The 21,645-nt window shown below is 38.9% G+C and overlaps 1 protein-coding gene across 3 annotated transcripts in view; it reads right to left on the bottom strand.

Annotated features, from left to right (window-relative positions):
* Positions 1-1,231: 1,231 nt before the first annotated feature.
* Positions 1,232-21,645, bottom strand: part of ELOVL4 (ELOVL fatty acid elongase 4) — a 36,001-nt gene continuing 15,587 nt past the window's right edge. For all 3 annotated transcript variants that reach the window (NM_001197309.2, XM_046938914.1, XM_046938915.1), the window contains 5 exons: positions 18,634-18,821; positions 16,077-16,157; positions 8,597-8,768; positions 6,675-6,802; positions 1,232-5,972 (listed from right to left, as the gene is read on the bottom strand). In NM_001197309.2, coding sequence (NP_001184238.1) covers positions 5,697-5,972; positions 6,675-6,802; positions 8,597-8,768; positions 16,077-16,157; positions 18,634-18,821 — 845 coding nt within the window. In that variant the 3' untranslated portion in view covers positions 1,232-5,696. The remainder of the gene's footprint in view (positions 5,973-6,674; positions 6,803-8,596; positions 8,769-16,076; positions 16,158-18,633; positions 18,822-21,645) is intronic.

Here is a 21,645-nt window from a genome sequence, read left to right as displayed (position 1 = left end):
TTGCTCTGATGACGGAAGCTGAGCAAAGCAAGCAGGTAATGCAACCGTCCCCCTACCAAAATGTACTCAAAGAAGCAAATCGTGCTGTAAAAAAACCTAACATGAAAAACAAGAAGTTCTGTCTGTTCTTTTGAGTCATCTGATTTCTCCAACTTAATCACATATGTTTATATTAATTAGTAGTAGGGAAGAAATACTATGGGAAAGATACCTGGACAGAGTGTTACTATCAGCATATGTTAATCACCAAATGAACAAGTCCTGCTCTGTATGCTGTGTGCATTTTCAGGGAGGATGCAAGCAGTGCGTTGAAGCAACAGTTGCAAATGATGTAAGAAATAATTGACCACACCGCATTCTGCTATGATGGCAGACTTGATTCTCCACTACCTGGCATGCAGTGTCTATTTGCATTTTGGTGCCAGGAGTGCAACATGGGTGCAACTCAATATTATAAGCTTGCTTACAGAGATGGTAGTTAGGGATGAGCTGTAAAGGAACCTGTTGTACACAGAAACATGTACTTGTGAGTTACATCTCCTGCCAAGAGTGCTTGACACTGTGGGATGAGAGACCTGACACTAATACAACACAGCATCCAGCAAAAGCTAAAATACACGACTTTCTGTTGTATTCCCATGTGTTAATGCTTCTAAGACCAAAGAACTGGTAGCTTTAAACTGAGCGCAGTTTCATTTACCACCATCTTCTTCAATCAGATGTAAGACTGGCTGAGGCTTCATAGCAAGAACCATTATACTTATGTGTTCAGGCTTTGCACCCACCTTGCACCATGTTGACTGCTCCTCCCCCCTCCTGCAAACCCAGAGCAGGAGCCCAGCACTGTGTGCTGCTGGGAGCAAAGGACAGGCACCTTCCATCCAACCTTCTGTTTCTCCCTGACTGGAAAGAACACATGGACCACAACTGAAGCTGATACATGTGCTGCACGGACAGAATATACCCTGGGAGACAAGGATGATAAGTGGACATCCTATTTTCAGCTAGTTCTGCCAGGGGACTGCAGAGCCGGTACGTTATCATTTCAGGGAGATATCCAACAGTAGAGAGTCTCCAAACTTTAAATGAGAAGGAATGTACCAGAAAAATGTCTCTTGAACCTTTGTGCTACCTCACAGATGCCATCACTGCAACACTTTGAAATCAGCATGTAATTCAAAGATGGGACAGAACGTTCTGTGGGATGCATAAAATCAAACTCAAAACAGCATGAAAAAAAGTAATGTTTATTTTTGTTGTTTACAAAAGCATTAACACCTTATGCAAAAGCAGCATCCCACACATTTCCCTCATCCTCATGGGATATTGGCAGAAAGCAAGTATTTTTTTCTGTTCTTTAGGGTTAAACACACTCTGGTGATGTAAACAGGAGCCACCGTGATTTCCAGAGCTCTGACTGCTTACACTAGCAAAAGGGAGACCTGTCAGAGCACAACACACTGAAATGTCATGGTGGTGACTTGCTCCAAGTGCCAAATTGTCATAGCCTGTGCTTTCAAGCTGAGTGCACTACCCAGATCCTTCATGACCTCCCCATTCTCTTCAATTTCAAGTGAAACAGATCTGATTCAAATACTGTTTACACACGATGACTGATCCCATGTTAACATGAAGCAAGGCTTAATTTTATGTACCATGAAAAATTTTACTCAAGTTTTTAAAGGACAGCAAGTGTGCTCAAAAACATTTTTAAGAGTGAGGTCTTTAAGCAGAACAGTTGTTTACTCCTTTCTTACCTGTCTTCCCAGCACCTGGGATCAAATGCTTACTCTAAAGAAACAAGATTAACCTGAAAAAAATGTGCAGTATTTTTATTTTGCCTTCATCTTTTCCTCCTGATCTGGAGCTGGAAGTAGGTAATGGTCATATACTCAAATAGCCCATGCTTTTGAATCTGTAGATAAACTTTTATTTACTTATTAAGAGTTCTCTTAAAGTATGTGATTGCAATGACTTCAGAGACTTACCTGGAGCAGATTACTCACACTGCTTCCCACTAGAAGACAACATCATTTCTCAGCTCCTCCAAGTTGAGGTTCCTCCCCTCAGAATCTATGGCTGCTACCTCAATTTATTACGCTGGGAGAAACAGCTCTGGCTTGTCCATCACTCTACGTCTAAAATGACTGACAAGTACTATCCATGTATACAAGACTGATATTGGATCTATAGATCAGTGAAAATTGCTTCATTACAGTGCTTGAGTTGTAGGAACTATGCTATTAGTTCCTGCCAACCTCACGTCAAAGAAATATCATTTACTTCACACCCTGAAAGAACCTGCTAAGAACTCAAGTATATGTACATAGATACACTCATGTATGCACACATACAGAATTTGTTTTTGTTCTTTTACACTGAGCAAAGTGCTAAAAGAATCCAACAACGCTCACAGCTAGAGATGAGGATAAGTAAAATGATATCAATTATGCGGCATCAAATAATTGTATGGTTGGTCCAAGAGCTCTGGAACTGTTAGCAAATTATTATAAATATAATTTCAATTTCAAATCTGTGTACAGCAGAAACATTTTTACACAAACACATACTTTTGTGGCAAAATTCTGTGGAGCCTTGGACTAAGCGATGACTTTAGCAGAACTGGCAGTATCTCACGTATGCAAATCTTGAGAAAGAGAAATCTGCATAGTCAGAAACAGAAGTACTGCACTCATGACCATGCCTACAGAAATGCACATTTTGTAAGGCCATTATATTCAAGATCAAAATGAGACTCAAGCCATGAATAATCAAATATATCATAAATAGATCTAAGAAAACAGTGTAGCAGGAGATGGACTCAAAACAGCAGCACTGCAGAAACGCAATGTGATTTTTTTCCCCGTGGAACTGCTAATCTCTCAAGCTGGTTTTATTTACGTGTCCAGACATGATGTGCATCTATGCATGCATTCTCACAACACAATCTCTCTCTCTTTTTTTAAGCTGTATCAAATGACCCAGAATTTGAGGGAAGGATTCTACCCAAGTTCTGCCCATAAAGTTTGAGTTGTCAAGAACTTTGAGCAGCTTCCATGCATGCCGAGGGGGAGAGAAGATTTGACTTTCAATTATTTTAAGTATTTGCCAACATGCAAGATATAATTCTTACTTTACGAAATGTAGAAAAGGATATATAGTCGAACCTGTACTACAATATTTCTTAGTATGCTCTTTTTGGAGCCAGATCACATTAAGCCTATCAGTTTATCCAATCTGGCTTACAGAAAGAAAGACAGAGTAAACAACCAAGTTAACGCAAGACAAGGAATGATACAGACTTACTAGTTAGCTGCCCACATCCCATGTCAAATAGAAAGAAGCTACTCTTTATCAAAGTGGAGTAAGCTACCTGGAATTTACACTAGGGTGAGAGTACCCACACCAGCCATTAACCTGGAATGGCAGGTGTGCTGTAAATCTGCTGTCCAACTTGCTTTGTAGTTATTTGCTCCATTAGCCATTCCAGAGCTAGGCAGCCAGCCACCATTTTGGCTTGTTAAACATAGTGGCATCTGTGCGAGAAAGAAGAATAGAGTATGTTCTCTCTTCCTCGTGCCATATTGCATAAACACATAAGAATCATAGAAATGCAAAAACAAAACAAAACAAAACAAAAAAAACACATCATTGCAAAGACTGGAAGAAGAATCACGAGACACAACAGACAGGAAAATGAATGATCACATGCATTACAGCTCAGCAGAGACATTCTCTCTGAATCCTATAGTCTGCCATGAAATCCGCAGCTGTGGATATTACTGACGAACCACTCTGGCAGTTGAATGAACTCCAGCATTAGGAATTATTTCCTAGTAAACAGATTATAACCAGCCCTTTTTTTCCTACAACTCACGTTTTATGCTTAGATAGTTTTCATCAGAGTGACAAGCTACAAGCCCAAGACAGAAAAAATGTCCATATTGTGCAAAACAGGTCTCAACAGGCAAATGGGTATTTGAGACGCATAAACTGTCACATGTACCACATGCGTTACTCTCTATACCTAGAGCTGTGCGTACTCCTTTCCCTCAGTAATGTCACCACTTCCTCCATGTGAGTTCATCACTGACAGTGAGTGTTTCTGGCCAGAGCTGGGAAAAGTGCATTTCAACAGCAACAGTGCAGCTCCTGCAGTGATGAATTAGGACCCTGAGAGTTCAGGATGTGGTTTCTAACTCCACTTGCGTTATACTCACTGCATCCGCAGCAACACAAAAATCTGTCTAAATTTTCACTTTGTGTGGAAGGGAATTAACTTGTATTCGTATTTACTTCACAAAAGGAGTAGGAAGAAGTCCATTAATGCATCAAGTAAGATGAAAAGCTGACTAAAAGAGGCTTCTGCTCGTAGTAGCAGTTATGACTAACGACTGATTAGCAGAATCACTTTGTCAATCGGGTTGAGAAGAAACAAGAATACTTTGGGATCAGATTTTCAGAAGTCCAACTCTGATATTCACATTAAAATGGTGGCCTGACTGTCAGCAATGTTTTGCCTGCAAGTGTCGAGCAAATCGAGTATTGATGGGCATCAAACAGTAGCAACATTTTCAGCGTTGTGTTTGCTGTATTTAGAACTTTATAATTGAATTCTCTCTCTCCCAGTAAAGTACCTGTCCTGCTGTTAGCATGACACTACACACTGTACTTCTGAACAGATGTTAACATTGTTTTCTCTCCATCATAATGTTATCTTACAAGTTTCAGTGTCCATCAGCACCACAGGTTTAATGTAGGTCACAGATAACAAAGCCACAGGCCTGTTTAAATCGCTTGCTTCACACAATGACTGTTTCATATTTATAAATTCTTATAATGTTTTCTTCACTTAGCCATGCTAAGAACACCACTCCAAAATGTAAGTTCACATTAAATGAAAATATTGATGATTTGACCCAAAATACCTGGAAATAAAATCTCTTTTATTCCCAAGGAAAAATTTCCTCCTGAATTATGTTAATTGATATTTATATTAGAGGACTCCGTATTTCAGAAACCAGTTATTTAATGCTCAATATTCTTTTCAGCAGATGAAGAGGTAGGTATATTTCCACACAAGGAAAAAACAAAAACAAAAACAAAATAAGTCCAAAAAAAAAAAAAAAAACCAAACCAAAATAAACCTGTAACAGACACTAAATTAAATCAAGTAATGTCTGAAAAGTCAAACACTGTTCTGACAATACATAAACACGATGTTTCTGAAGATACTCTCCAAGGAGGACAAGAAAAGTTGCGCGTTCTGATCAGATAATACATTGCAATTTGAAATTTAATAAATTTCTGGAAAGAAAACACAAGTATCCAAATGCTACTTCCTTCCCCCCTCCCTTCCCCAAAGAAATGTGGGTGCCAACAAAGCTGGTTGCATCAATGGTAGTTTTAACTTTTGGACTGCTAAACATGGAATTAACTGCAATTCTTCCTTACATTCACCAACACCAGCAGTCTACAAGTTTACACAGAGACCATATGCATGATAATTACATAATTACAATAGAAATTCAACTTTAAGTTTTGTTCTTAAAACAATCTTCATAAATAATGAAAATATCTGTGTTCTAGCTCTTCAGTAACCTAAGGTTAATTGGTACAGATAGTGTTTTTTTCTTCCTTTTATAAACCAAGCTGTAGGTTCCTCACTGCCAACAATGGTTAAGGCCTGGATCAAGTTACTCTCCTTTTGCTTTTCCCTTTTTCTGCTTTTTTCCATTTTCCACCACTGGATTATTTTCTGGTTTGCTTACTCCGTTTGCAACAGCACCATTTGCTATTTTGCCATTCTTTACAGGTTCCTTGGGCAGCTTATATGTCCGATAGTAGAAGTTACCAAACAAGAAAATGAAGGTGATAGCATAGAAAATTACACCCCAGTGCATCCATTTAGGGAAAGGACAATCGATATAAATAGACAAGGCTGTGTGGCCAATAGTCACATGGAACTGCACCTGAAAGACAGAAAGCATGTAATCAAAAAGGTTTGGATATGTTTTGTAGGTCTGCACCCATGCATGCTAATATATTAACTTATGAAAACTGACAAACAGTGAAGCAGAGGGAAACTGTATTTGGCTGCCATAGCATGCAACTATTAGCTCTAAAGTGGATTTGAAAACTCACACAAACAAGCAAACAAACAAATAAATAAAAACATACAGAGACGTATTCAATTGTAACAGTTATTCCTTTAGATTCTTCTTTAAAACGCAATAGTGATTTTGTGGTATTCAGAATAGGATAACCACATGCTTGGTAACTGACTGCTTGCAGACACGGGTGTTGAGGAGAGTTCTTAATGCCAATCTACAATTGAGCTGTGAAGTCATCTTTAGCCCTTTTCCAGTCTCATAATGATCCTTATTATGCCATTAATTAATAAGTCATTGTTTGTTGAAAATAAAAACCTCTTAAGAATGCCCATGAGCAGTAATAAGTATTTAAGAAGACTTCTTCACACAACAATAGTTGTATACTTAAGCAATTACTTTAACTGCTTAATTACATTTAAGAATATAATCATTTCTAACTAGACTTGTGAGTATGGGACAACTAAGAACTTTTGATAGGAACAGCACCTGTTCCAAAGCTGTACAGAAGCAGATCTACTCAGAGGCAACAGCTCCTCAAATGAAAGGAGAAATTTTACTTACCAGTTGCAATATAGTCAAGTATCGTTTCCACCACAGATACTTCTGAACTTTAGGGCCACAGGCAGCTAATCCGTAATACATGTACATAATAACATGAATAAATGCATTCATCTGAGCTCCAAAAAAAGCTGTCCAGAAACAAAAGGAAGATTTTCATGTAATTAAAAAAAATAAATAAATCTATTCTAATATTATTCATGTGATAGTAAACATTACAAAGCACAGGGCATGCTGGGCTTCCGTCTTTGAAACATTCAGTTGTGTAGTGTAGACCTTACTGACGACATGCACTGACAGAAATAGCTGTTTATGCAAGTAGTTGTCACTGTTCTCATGGAACTACTTAAGCAAAAGCTTTTCATAATGTTTTTGTTGAATAGACTGAAGTCACAGTTATTGTAGTGTAAGTGCAATGGCTTTCCTAAGGGAACTATTAAAAGCAGTATTTGACAGTGTAAAGTATAAAGCAGTTTCAGGTTCTGAACTTCAATTTGTTAAGCTGTAATGAAATGTGTAAAGTTCACATCTTAGCAAGACATCAAGAAACCCACGTGGAAGTTTGATTAAAGAGGTCAAAAAATAACACAAAGCACAACCTCACTTGTGGCTGTAAGTTGTTTAAGGGCATTGCAAAATTAGTTTGCTTAAATAGCTCATCTCTGGTTTCTTTATTTATGACTTACAAAATCCAGTATTCTTATATGAATGTATAGTATTTTTTCCAGGATGATCCACGCTGGAAACAAAGATCAGTGTTCATGTTTGCATTAAGATCTCTCTGCTCCATTTAACAGTGACAAACTAGATCATTTTAGCGTTTATTACTCTAGCAGAGAGTCTCAAAAGGGAGGTGATGTATAAGACCAAGACAATGCAGAGAATAGCTGCTGAAGTCAAACTCAGTCAAACTCAGATACTCATCTGTTGCACGCTACTAGGATAATCTGTTAGATAATTTATAACAGGTCTATCTATGTATACAATATCTCATCTATGTATACAATATCTCATCTATTAGCATGAGATATTTATAGTAAATGAGAGCCTAAAAGCCATATACATAAAGTATTAGGGTGGTTTGACAAAAAGTTAGTTTGGTGTATACTGTATGTTATTCTAAGTATCTTAAGCCTAAAAGCACATTACCAACAGAATTGGGTATTTTCCCCAAACCCTCAGTTCTGTAGAGCATATAATTTGAGAGGAACCAACAAAACAAAACAAACAAACAAACAAACAAAAAACCACAACAAAAACAATGGCAACAAAGGTACAATTTAGGATAGAGAGGATGTGGTAGGAACAATGGAATAAAATTCATTGACGTAGGTCTTAGAAAGTAATCAGGACAAAAAACGGCTGGTAATGAATTATAGACTTGTGTCATGAATAGGTTTTAAAAGTTAATTGATGGATTTATTGGCTCACCTTCAAGGGAAGGTTTCAGAACTTTATATATGTCTCTTTATACAAAAAGAAAGCAAACCCCAAACTCAGATATAATGCCAAAATAACATCTCCGTTAACTTCATTACATGTGCACACAGATTGCTGCTCATAATTAGATTTTGCAGTTCTCTGTATCTGCAAAAATTGAAGTTAGGCAAGACACATTCATCTTTCTATTTCATACAGAACAAGGATACTTTTGAAAACAGAACTTCATGCTTGCAGTTGATGCCCATGAGGAAAAAAAAAAAACAGTTTTGCAATTCATTAGACTATGGGCCCTGGTATCTTTTCCTCCCCCACATTTCCCACAGAGGAAGATAACACACATTAAAGTTACTGCACTGCTTCAGCGCTATTTAAACAATCTTCTACAAAATAATACTAAGTCCAATAGAACTTTTTTCCATTGATCATAAACAACAACAATTCTGCCATACATCCACGCAAAATACGGGAGGAAGAAAACTCACCTTGTCCACCTGCAACCCACTTAATACCAATCCACCACAAAGTGAACATGGTGAAATGGTGATAGACATGAAGAAAACTAATTTGGTTGAACTTCTTCCTCAGGATGAAGAAGACTGTATCTAGGTATTCAATTCCTTTGGAGACATAATACCACCATAAAGCAGCAGCTATCTGCAATGAGAAAATAAATAAATAAATTAGCGGTTTCAATTTCCAGTATGAATGGAATTAAATTATCTCCAGCTATCTAATGCAAGAGAAGAACATCTCTTCCATCCCCAAATCCTGGTAAATGTTGCTGTGGAATCATCAAATATCTGAAAACAAAACGAATACTCCATTCATCTACTCTGCATGTAGTAGTAGTATTCTGAGTGTACTGCTCACAAATCATTGCCACAGAAAAGAAGTAGAAGTATTAAGAGCATTATTATCTCTGAACAGTTTACCCATTAAATGCAAGAAGGTTGCGTCCTCATTCTGTATCTTGAGCTTTGTGGGAGAAGGCTGCTACAGAGCTTCCCATACTTACGGAGCAACATTGATACTGTCAGAACAATGAGGCTGAAAATTCATGGTGAAATGAGCTGCAAAGGCTGAAACTTTACATGAAGTTTTTCAGTATCACAAGCACATGGATAGAAGGACACCAAATCATTCAGTAAGTTAGGCTGAGGTAAGGATTTCACATCTGTTAGGGAAATATTCCGCTCAGTTTCTTCTGGTCTATTCAGTAACACTCTTTGGAAACCAGCATACCCCCAGTGGCTATGTTCCATTCAGGGAATGGAAGAAATGAGATCATGGGAGCCACACAAGCTGCACAGATATAACCTATCTCTCCAACACAGTAGTATTGCACACCCAAACGTCCCCCACTCTCAGTCCACCAATTACAGCAGATGTAACATGAACGTGGCCTCCTGTTGAAACCAGAGTATTGCTATACCAGGTTTAGCACAGAAGTTCTGTGTAGTGATTTGCTAATACAGTGATGTTGGAGTACACTGTTTGTGGGGACTCCCTTCCAGATCATGAAGCATAGCAATGACTGTAGTTCCTGGCACTGCAAGTCAACTAGCTTGATATGCAAGGGTGGGACCAGAATGTATCCCAGATGGTGACTCATAAAAAGAATTTAAAAACAAACAAACAATAACAAAAAAAAAAAAAGATAGAAATGGCACCACCTGCAAGAAAAGCAGGCAATGTCATAACACACCTATTTGCAAGAAGTGTACCTCATCTTTCAGGACTCATCTGAAGGCAAATCAGACTTTCTTACCTTAACATGTGAAATAACTCCACTACCCACTCAGTCCCCAGGGAAGATAGATAGAAGAAAAAGAATTAATAAGAGGGCAGCAACTTCCCTGACCAAATACAAACAAATGGGGATATTTAAGAGTATGGATGAGTGAGAGAGTGGCAACTGGGAGAACGAGCAGCAGAGAACAATCACAGGAACACGAATTATACAGCCCTGTCTGCCGTTTTCCTTCATGTTTCCAAAAGAGCCAGAAAGAAACATATCTCTCCTCAGAATAAGCTTGTCACAACCATAAGTGGACCGGGAACATTTTAAGAAATTACAGCAGAAGCCAAAAAAAAAAAAAAAAGAAAAAGAAAAGGCAGAAGAGTGCCGCAGTTCTGCATTGCAGACTCTGCAGTTTCCCAAAGGGACTGCACAACTTACTGATGCCAAACTGCAGACTTCCGTGTAACTGTTAATCAACATTCTTCTCCCTAATCGACACAGTACAGTCTTCTTCAGATCTCAGGAAGAAGACACAGATTTTGACGATTTTATATGAAAAGATACGTGCCAAAGTTGAAGAGATGCTTGATGAGAGAAAAAGGACACCCACAGATACCGGAGTTCCCAGACATGCATGCAAGCTGCAAGAATTATCAATACATGTTACCCAATATCCAGTACAGTTCTGCCTCTGGGACAGATAGGCATGTGTATAACAACACCCACATCAAGGCTTTGTCTCACACCCATGGATTAGCATCACAGCACAGCATCTTCTACAGATCTTTGCTAAAGCTGCATCTTTTAAATAAATTAAGATAAACATCTTTTCATCTCATGAGTTGACAGTAAATGCTTTGGACTGTATCCATAGACTGACACACCAGCACTCACACTCTTTGGAAGTGCTGTCTTCTGAGAAAACTGCAAAGAATCAATAGGTCAGCTACAAGCAAACTGCCTGAAAAGCTCAAAGCTGCTGTGTATTTTGTTAAGGAAACAGTGGAATAACTCGTAAACTTACTGTATGACATACAGCAAAATGTATGAGAAAAATCCAACATTAAACTATTTTATGCCCAGGATGTTTCTGGAAAGTCATTTAGCACCTTATTTCTCCTCTTCCTAATTCTAACTGCCTTGCAGAGAAAGCAATTACAGTACGTGGATCGAAGTCAGCTTAACTTTTGATCAAAATGCTTCCCATTACTTAAGAATAAAAATAGCCTCCATTTCTTTGCAGGATAATAACTGCTGATTATTACGTTTATATAGATTTTTTGCCTGAAAGCTGAGTTTTTTTGCCCTCTTGCTTTCCATTCTGAGATTTTACTACTATTTATTCTCACAATTGGCAGGTTTCAGGTATTGATCTAACCTCAGAGCTCTCAATGTTTTATGAAGGCATTTTGATCATTAGCTTACAAATGCAGAAGAAGATCAAACAGATGTTATATTGTTCCCCCAAAGTCACGCATGCTAACAGTGACAGAGGGTAGAAAGTAGAACAATACATAGACATATAAGCTATTTAAGGAGTGGATGGTTACTGTTAAACTTCTGCTGTAAAGCATCAAAAGTTATGACCTAATCCATAGTCTTTCTTTGGACATAGCATGAAAGAAAGATTTAGCTTAAGAGAAAATATGCATTGAAACAGATGCATTCCCGTAATGAATAATACTATTTATGACCATACAATTTCTGTCAGTTTTCAGATGCATCAATGTAAATCTATTAAAACACCAGATGGCACAAAAGATTACTCTATAGCCTAGGATTAAGGGAGTCAACAAGAGGTCCAATCCTATGAACTCTGTTTGCTGCAGGGTTTTTGAATAGAGGGCTGTTTTAACATGGAACTCTGCTCCTGAACCCTCTTTTCTCATTTGAGTTTGAGGCAGCCATCCAGAAAGGGGTTTTAAGGAACAGGACTTCTTTTTAAAGAGTCCTTCCTTTTTCCTTCTGCTTCATTTATAGAATTTTATTTATAGAACCATGGGCTTACTTCATTAAAAGTCAAGTTCCCTTTTCATAGACATTTAGAGAAAACTATTCAATCTGTAGACACATTTAAAGAATGTGAGTAAAAGCAAGCAGACTACAGTTACAACCACAACTCATCATTGCAATTCCAATTAGTACACCTAAAACTAAAAACTAATTCACTGCAGATTCAGACTTCTAATTCTCATCTCTCTAGAAATACCAACAGAAGAGATGAACCTTGTTCTGCAAAACAAGAACATGCATGCATAAGCAGAGGGGGCAAGTGACTACTCACAGACATTAAAATGACTTATGAAATCCTTCACTTCAGGTACTGGAGCATATAAAGGAGCACTCCATTGCCTGGATTTACCAGGGCTGCTCTGAAATTAATGTCTTCTATGCTATGATGTTGGCCCACAATGTCAGAGACAAGTGTTGGTGGTATGGCAGTAGAGGTTGAACCTTTCTGCCAATATTCCATTCCATGTTGTTGCCCTGTGACAGATGGCAGCAGAGGGGCAGTCTGACAGAATGGCATCTGACATGGAAGTGCATATGAAGCAATGGTGTACCATTGAATTCCTCCATGCAGAAAAGATGATACCCATTGACATTCACTGAACATTTATGGAGACCAAACAGTGGAGGTTAGCGAAGTGAGGCAGTGGGTGGTGCATTTCAGCAGTGGTGACAGTAACATGAAAGACAAACCATGCTCTGGATGGCCAGGCAGAACTGTCATACCATGAAATGAAGAGTGTCTCCATCAGCTCATCTGTGCAAATTGGTAGATTACGAACAGGGAACTGCATACTGAGCTTTATATTGACTTCAATGCCTTGGAAACAACGGTGACAAAGTTTATGCCAGGTGAGTCCCATAAATGCTCACACAGGAACAGAAAGAACACTATATGCAAGTCTGTCAGGACCTACTGAACCAATATGAGGCTGAAGGTCATGGTTTCCTGAATCACTGTCATTAACAGTGATGAGACACAGTGTCACCACTACCAGCTAGGATGAAAACTGCAGTTCATGGAGTGGCAACATGTGAATTCCCCATTGAAGGAAAAGTTCAAGACACAGCCCTCAGTGGGTAAAGTGACATGCATTGTACTTTGGGATGGGAAAGGGATGATCTTTCAGGATTTCCTGAAACATGGGCAAACCATCAACTCTGATCACTATGTTGCAATGCTGACTAAGCTGATGGCTCAAACATCCAGTGTCAGGCCAGAGAAGAAGACAACGTTTCCCTTGCAACACAATAATGCCAGGCTTCATATCAGTTTGAAGACCATGGAGCACATCGCCAAACTTGGCTGGACTGTTTTATCACACCCATCACATAGTCCAGATTTGGTGCCTTCTGAGTTTAATCTGCTTGGGCTGATGAAAGATTGACTGTATGTGCAGCATTTTCCTAGCAACGATGCCATCATAGCAGCGGTGAAACAGTGGGTCGCCTCTGCTAGTGCAGATGTTTATGAGCACGGTATGCAGGCTCCTGTTCATCACTGGTGAAAATGCAGAGCCAATGGTGAATATATTGAAATACAGTCTTTTGCAGCTAAGAATGTGCTCTAGCAAACAGTATTATCTTGCTCTTTGTATCTGCTGTATTTTCCACATAAATAGGAAATAAATAGGAGGCATTACTTTCAGAGTGACATACATCTCACCTTTTTGCTTTTATTTACTCTGAAATTATAACCAAAACATTCCTCTAAGATGCAGCTCCAGCTCCATTGAAAGCCCTTGTTGAGGATTTTTCCCCATTTTTTCTTCTCTACTATGAATGTTGTTTATTGTTTTTTTAAAAAAAACCTAATCATGAAACACGACCCTCAACAACCCACCTGCAGACAGTAGGATGGCTACCTACTATATCCAGAAGATATTTCTGCAGTTTTGAAGTCTAGTTTCCATCCCCTGCTAGCTCCAGCTGTCCACTGCCTCTAGTAGGATAAGAGCCAGTGGAACTCAGATGAGATTACAGGTATAGACAGAGGTTCAAAACACTAAGTAGGAGGACCAACTTCTTCACACTATGTGTAAACTAAGTAAAGCATTAACTGTCTGGACGTCAGAAGCTTAACAAGTTTAAGAAAACATACAGACTAATTCATGGAGGGACAACCCTAGCTCTGCCTCAGGAGGTGTGTAAGCTGCAGACTGATGGCGCTGCACTACATGGGGCATGTGCCACCACGTGTCCTGTCTTACACTGCTCCCTTGAAATAACTGCTGGCTACTGTCTTGAGACAGAAGTGGTTTGCAGAGGAAACAGAAGACACCCTCTGTCATCCAAGATAGCCAAATCTTTGCTTTGGAACTGTTAACCAGCTCTCTATACTCCCTGTAGGCAAAAAAAGATCCTTTTGAGGATCTCTTGAGCCCCCTGCATGGCAACTTTGTATTTGCACTTCATCCAGAAATGATAAAGATACAGAGGTGATATCAGGACTTCTAAATTTGTATTCAGATTGCCACATGCAATTAGTTTGACAGTATTTGTTCCAGCTTCCTAGCCTCTGTAATAAAGCATGATACACTGAGAAGTAGGCCAGACACTTACTCTAGTCTCCTTAGTTAAATTCAGTACAAGTGTAGAAAGTATAGTTTTCTACTTGCTACTTATTGCCTTAAATTGAGAATTTACTCAGAACCACCAGATTATGATGATGACAAGGGTCTTGTCCAATAGCAGACTAAACAATTACTGCAACACTTCAGAAAACTCAACATTTTTTCCCAACTCATCAGTTGCAAATTGAGCGTATTACAACCGAGAAGCTTAGAAATAAAGTTTATGCAAATCCACAAATTTGCAAAATCTTAAGAAGCTAGGAAATAAAAAGAATCTTGGCCACACATACCATAGACAATTAACACATTGTACCGGTCATTTTGTCTTTATTTCATTATTTAATAATCCTTTGTTCTTCATAAGGAACAAAATAGAAGGTAATTCTGTTGATCAGGTCTGATACCTGTACAGCCTGTCTACATGTGCACCTAAAGGTGAGGCTATTAAATAGCTGTCATGTACAAACTGCTACATCTCTTCTGCTTAACAATAATAAAAATTCCTTTAATTTATTTCACCACAGTCCCTTGCTATCATTCAGATGAGTATCAGGGCATTCTATTTTGCTTGTCTATTGGAAAACAAACAAACAAACAAATAAACAGCAACAACAACAACAACAAAAAACCTCAAGCATTTTTTACACTTCAGTTATCTGCTTTTAAACAAAATAATTAACAGAAGTATTTAAGTTAACAACACAGTGAATCCACAATACTGGTAAGGACAAAAGACGAGTGACTATCACTGCTGTTCTGCAATATCAGCCATTATACAGAAGTTTTAAGGCACAAACTTGTCTTTCTCACTACCACTCATGCCACTTACACAGGTGTTTGAGTACCCATGAACAGCCACTTTGTTGAAACATATTTTTCAAGATGTGCTATAACCATCCAAGGTACTTAGACCATAACACGCTTCCATTGCATTTTCAGGAACGTGTTATAATCTGTAGTGGATGAAACTTGCAAGGACAGCTGCAAGATTCTCAAGAGTCAGCTCTGCTGAAAGATAAGGTTTAACACATGAGCTAGTCAACAGTATTACTGAAGTTAACAAGCATCTGCACTTTGATTTTAATTTGAATGCTTTCCAAAATACACGCGTTTTAAATCTAAGCTTCTGCAATGAAATGTAGTAATAAGACATTTGCCCAGAAGCTAGCAAGAGTTCATGAAGCCAAACATGATAAAGGAGACAAAAAGTTGTCTCACCAGTATCAGTGAAGTGCAACCACAGTATATGCTGACAAATCTTACCTGCTTTGATCTAGAACTACAGCTTTACTGTGGTTATACTGTATTATAAACTGCAGCATAGGCTGGCAACCAATGCACGCATGCAAAGTTTATCCTGGCTCATGCAACCGGGGCTTAAGCCAGGGATGGTATCTTTAAGACTATGCTTCCTTGTAGCAGTCAGATGAAAGTTAATGCAAACACATTGATGTTTGTGATTAACCCAGCTATGTGTAATGCAATCAAGCCTGAAGCAGTCAGAGAATGTAACGGGATACGGTATGGCTGACAGCACAAGTTTGGAAACTGTATTCTCAGACAAAGCTTAAAACATAACATAGTGTTATGTATTACACACACACACACCAATAGTAATAATAAAAAAGAAATACTCACCCTAACTTCATAAACATTATCTGAATAATCCACAGTCTGGCAGACATAGCTGTACCCTCGAGCTCTTGATGATAAAAACAGCTGAAAATATTAAAGCCATACATGAGGGGAAAGATACTATATAAACCAAGTTCAAAGCAGTTATCAACAAGTTTCTTGCTACATTAAACTTACCTGTACAAAGTACTTTAACTGTCCTAATTAGTCTTAACAATACTACTGAAGAAAACCAGTATGTAGTTTTAACAATCTATTAACACAGTGAGCATTTTTTCCTCTTAAATTAAAAGTACTAATTTTCCTTGTGTGTATTTCACCAGATAAGTAAAGTCCTGAACAAATATAACCTTAAGATATTCAAAGACGATTCTTCTCTCAGGGAGCTCTAGATTCAGAAACAAAATATACCTAACTGCTTTCACAAAGAATGACAGAAACACAAATGCTGTGACAGATCAGAGCAGAAAGAATTCTCTCCAAGAGAGAGGGATTAGACAACGTGCATCTACCATTCTTAAAACAATGTAACAATCAAAATCCAGATAAAAATCCCTAAACAGCCGATGCTGAGCACCAATAAAACATATTGAGAGACACTGCATGAAGAGAACTGCCCCACTTTGTGCCAAGTGGAACGGCCTAAAGCACATCAAGTGCTTCTGTAGAGCCATGCCAAATAAAGTGTATTGCAATAGTCAAAGCAGGAAAAGATAAACTTGATGTTTGAGCAAGTTTCCATTGGAAAGAAGAGCACTTGCCTAGAGCTGTACAAGGTTCAAGTAATACTTCTAATTTTGATGTTCATATATGCAATGATCCAAGGTTGTTTAAAGCCAGGTAATCCCACTCTGTTAAGTGCAAACAGATTGCATAACGTAACTTGTAAACTGGGAACTGTTACAGTAAAGAAAATTGATGCAAGAACATCTCCAAAACAAACAGAGATCTCAAGAAAGAAATTCAACTATTTCTGTGTTGGCTAAGCCTGTTTACAAGCTACTGTTAAACCACTATTCTCATGTGTGGTCCCACATGGACATGAGCACACCAGACCATATCAGAGAACTACAGAATAGTTTTGTGTGCATTGTTATAGAAACTAACCATTTTCTACTGTGGTCTACTGATAATTAGGTAATTTCTCCAAAATTCACTTGGCAAAGGCAGTAATAAATTTACTTCACCAGCCTGAAGCTAATTCTTCAAAACAGAGTAAGAAGTACACAATTTTGTGGCAAAATGGGGATCTGCATCTGAGACTTCTGAACATTCAAAGATAAATTTGCACCTAAATCTCAATCTACACTTGAGACCAACATATGAGAGTCTTAGACTGGAAAATCTACCAGCATTTTATGGACTCATCATTCTAATGTATGTTATCAAAGGTGACCAATGCACTTTGTAATCAGGATGAATATTTAAATAACATTAAAATTTAAAAACAAGATATATGGATCTTATCAAAAGCACTTCACATTCAAATTCTATTCTTAGAAATATATGGAAACTTTGGTCATTCACAAAATACAAATAGAGTATCATTTTAGCTGTAACAACTACATTACTCATGACAATTACAACAGCACATAGGTAATGTAAACCACATATAGACTGACGTAGACGTTGCCTGGCTAAAGACAACATTTGAAACTTGAATGCTTGTATCAGTCCCTAAGACGGAGAAAAGTCACTTCTTACTGCAAGTGTTGTATCAACAGCTTGCTTGGTTTAACATCCATTGAATAGCCAATTGAACAGCCATTTGAATTTCAGTCAAGATGCCTCATCAATTTTATCCATTTTCACAATTAACCTCAGGTGAAAACATTAAATTCTGGGTTATCTGTAATATGTTATTACACATCTGAATAGTGCAAGGGGACAATTTAGAGAAAATGATGACTGAGGTGTTACGGCTAAGATTAGTTATTGAATTATGTCTTAAAAACTACTAATCAACGAATCACCTAATATGAGGCTCTGGAGAAAGGTCAATAGAAAGAAAATTCCTGCTTTCCTGGCAAAAGTGTTGAACAGGCCATCTTGAAAAGAAATGCTGTAATTTTAACCGTGTTATCTGTTTTCTTATTTCTGGAAATACATCTCGTAAATTCACAATCTTTCAGGATTCACAGTCTTTCAGGAAGACCTTTAACCCACATGAGCAAAATCACAGTAAGAAAAACTACACCTTAGGATTGTATGTATTCTGAAACACTATTCTGGAAAAATGATTTCCAAACTGTTAAATAATTCCACTTAAATCTTTATGGATTCCAGTTATTCTGTGCAGTATTTACGCTAACATGAATCTAAGAAGATCTTGATCTAGATAGTGTACAAATTCTTTATATATACCCATCTAGGTATTTTATTCACAACACAATGTACCTAACTACCTAAATAATCATGTCAAACACAAATTCAGTTTTAAAAATCTGGGCCAGGCCTCCTACAACAGACATTATAAAATGCATAAGATTATTTCAATTTTGCATCTGTAGATGCCTTCAAACCTTAGTAGGAATTCCCTCCTGTAAGAGTGCATACACACCTCTTTGAAAATGAAGAAGTTGAGTAGAACCATTCCAAAGTTGTAAACAACCAACAGGAAACGTAACTGGAAGGGCTCTCTTGTCTTCATCCATTTGGGGCCCAGCCAAACAGTGAGGAGATAAATAGTGCTTATAGTCAGTGTTGGAAATGGAGACTGCATCAAGGGCCAATCATCGACACGTTTGTCTGGGGAGGATGAAGCAAACAGAAGGAGTCAAACTCTAAACAAATTTCATCATCATTTTAGGCATTGCATTAATTAAATATTATTTTCTCCTGGAATAGCTGCATCACATAGCAGAAACACAACATATTCATTCTAAAGGAATTAAAGAAAATAGTTTAAAAGAATCACATTACCTCATACGGAGATCCACTAAGTTAAACTAGTTCTACATTCCAGGTCTACAACCCAAAACAGTAGAAAAAAATATACCAGGTAGCCCAAACTCAATCCAGTAATCCCCCAAAAAGCATTTTACTAACAATGATAGGTGACTGCAGCGGCAATATTACCAAATATTCTACACAATTCATTGAATCATAGAATATTCTAAGTTAGAAGGGCTCCACAAGGATCACTGAGTCCAACTCTCAGCTCCACACAGCACCACCTAGAATTCAAACCCTACGTCTGAGACCACTGTCCAAATGTCCCTTGAACTCCAGCAGCTTGGGGCAATGCCTGCTGCCCTGGGCAGCCTGTTCTAGGGCTCGACTACCCTCTAGTGCAGAACATTTTCCTAACACCCAACCTGACCCTCCCCTGTCACAGCTCTATGCTGTTCCCTTGGGTCCTGTTGCAGTCACAGAGAGCAGAGCTCAGTGCTGCCCCTCTGCTCCCTATGAGGAGCTGCAGCCACTATGAGGCCTCCTCTCAGCCTCATCTTTTCTAAACTGAAGACATCAAGAGACCTCAGTTGCTCCTCAGAGATCTTACCCTCTAGAGATCCTTCATCTAAATACTTTGGATGCTCTTTATCAGTTTTGCATCCTTCTTATATCTTGGTGCCCCAACCTGCACCCAGTGCTGGAGGTGAGGACACAGCACAGAGCAGAGCAGGACAACCCCTGCCCTCGCCTGGTGGCAGAGCTTGGCCTGATGCACTCCAGGGTATGGTTGGCCCTTTTGGCTTCCAGGGCACACTGCTGGCTCATGTTCAACCTCCTCTCAACCAGAACTCCCAGACTCCTTTTTCCATGGGGCTGCTCTCCTTGCAACCTCCAGTGCTGTACATAGAGGTTGCCCTGTCCCAAATGCAGAATCCAGCACTTGCCCTTGTTAAACTTCATGTGGTTGCTGATTACCCAGACCTCCAATCACAGAATCATTAAGGTTAGAAAGGACCACTAACGTCATCTAGTCCAGCAGTAGATCCATCACCACAACGTCCAATAACCATGTCGCTAAATTTCTCAAGAACTCTCTGCAAGATTTCTCTATTCTCAAGGGAATCAACTGCTCCTCCCAACTTAGTATCACCTGCAAACCTACTTTGTATGCATTTGAGTCTTGAGACTAGATTGTTTGTAAAAACATTGAAGAGAATTGTTGCAAATGGAAGTCACATAGATTTGGAAAAATGCTGATAAAGTTAACAGATCTATTAGTTTAAAATTTGGCATCAAAATCTCCAATTATATATACTTTATATATAGTATATGACGTCAAATACTTAGCTATGTGATGCATATCAGTCTGATGTGTTTCAGATGAAAAAAAAAGTAATGACATTATTGAAAAAATACTAGATAGAACAGCTCAGATGGCTCAGTTTAGAGTAGTCTGTGCTTCTATCCTGGAGAGAACGGGTTTTTTTTTAAACTGCCTTAGAGTCACTCTTGGGATCTAGCATTGCACATACTCTAGGGCCCAGAATTTGCTATATAAAGTCCTGGATCTATGTCAAAAAAAAAAACATTCAGCATGAGGAACCAGTGACATTCAGGATTAAAAAATGGCTCTGCGACAGAGGAAAGATGGAAGTGACTAATGTCTCTTTCCTCATTTTCTCAGTGTTTCCTTCGGCCTCTCTTATGAAGGCTAATCTCTGGCTATAGCAATAGATAGAAAGTAACCGTTCCATTACTAACAGCCCTCCAGACACTGAAGTGGAGAAGGAAGGTAGGACGTGTTCCAGGTACCCACAGGCACCACATGGAGCAGATCTCCATGTGCAGTCACAGAGGAACCCACAGTGCAATGGTGGATGTGGCCTGAAGGAGCCACAGCCCTGGATACCCCCATAGAAGCAGCCCAGACCAGAGCTGCAGCCTGTGGGGAGCAGCCCATGGTGGGGTGGGAGGACTGAGGGAGCTGCAGCCGAGAAGAGCAGTGCCCAAAGCGTGGGCCCTGTGGAGCCATGTTGGGGCAGTGCTGGGAGAGCTGCAGCCTGTGGGAAGCCCACACAGAATCAGTTTGGCAAGGACAATATCCCACGGGAGGGAATCTTGTGGAACATGGGCAGAGAGTGACCACAATGGAGTGGCAGAAACCAAACATTACAGACAGATTTCAGACCCCATTTCCCATTCCTGTGTGTCACTTGTGGGGAGAAGGTAGGTGAGGGTGGATAGGAGGAAGATGTTAGTAGTTTGCTTTTAGTTCTCACAGCTCTGGTCTATTATCAATAGGTAATAAATCACATGAATCTCTCTAGACTGAGTCTGTACTGCACAGAACTCTGGTGCAATGAGGTAGGAACAGAACAGCACTGCAGTCCCTCCTTCTCCTCTTCCTTCTCATTGCCTTGGTGGCTAAGAACATACATTAAAACCATTTTTTTAGAAGCAGATGTCAGGAGACCTGTATTTCTAATAAATCCCGTGCATTGTGGTCTACAGAAAGACAGCATGTACAGCACTGACTCGTCTCGCTTCCTGTTGGTTTTACAATATTTAACCTGCAAATCACAAATGCAATGCTTTTTAGGACTGAAGCCATCAGTCTTAAAAAGAAGTGGAAAAGAAGAAATAGAAACTATTCTAGCTGCTTCCGTTATGACTGTTA

The sequence above is a fragment of the Gallus gallus genome, chromosome 3 (assembly GCF_016699485.2).
Source record: "Gallus gallus isolate bGalGal1 chromosome 3, bGalGal1.mat.broiler.GRCg7b, whole genome shotgun sequence".
NCBI classification, from domain to species: Eukaryota; Metazoa; Chordata; class Aves; order Galliformes; family Phasianidae; genus Gallus; species Gallus gallus.
The sequence above is the reverse complement of the archived record's forward strand: the minus strand, read 5'-3'. Positions and strand labels throughout refer to the sequence as shown.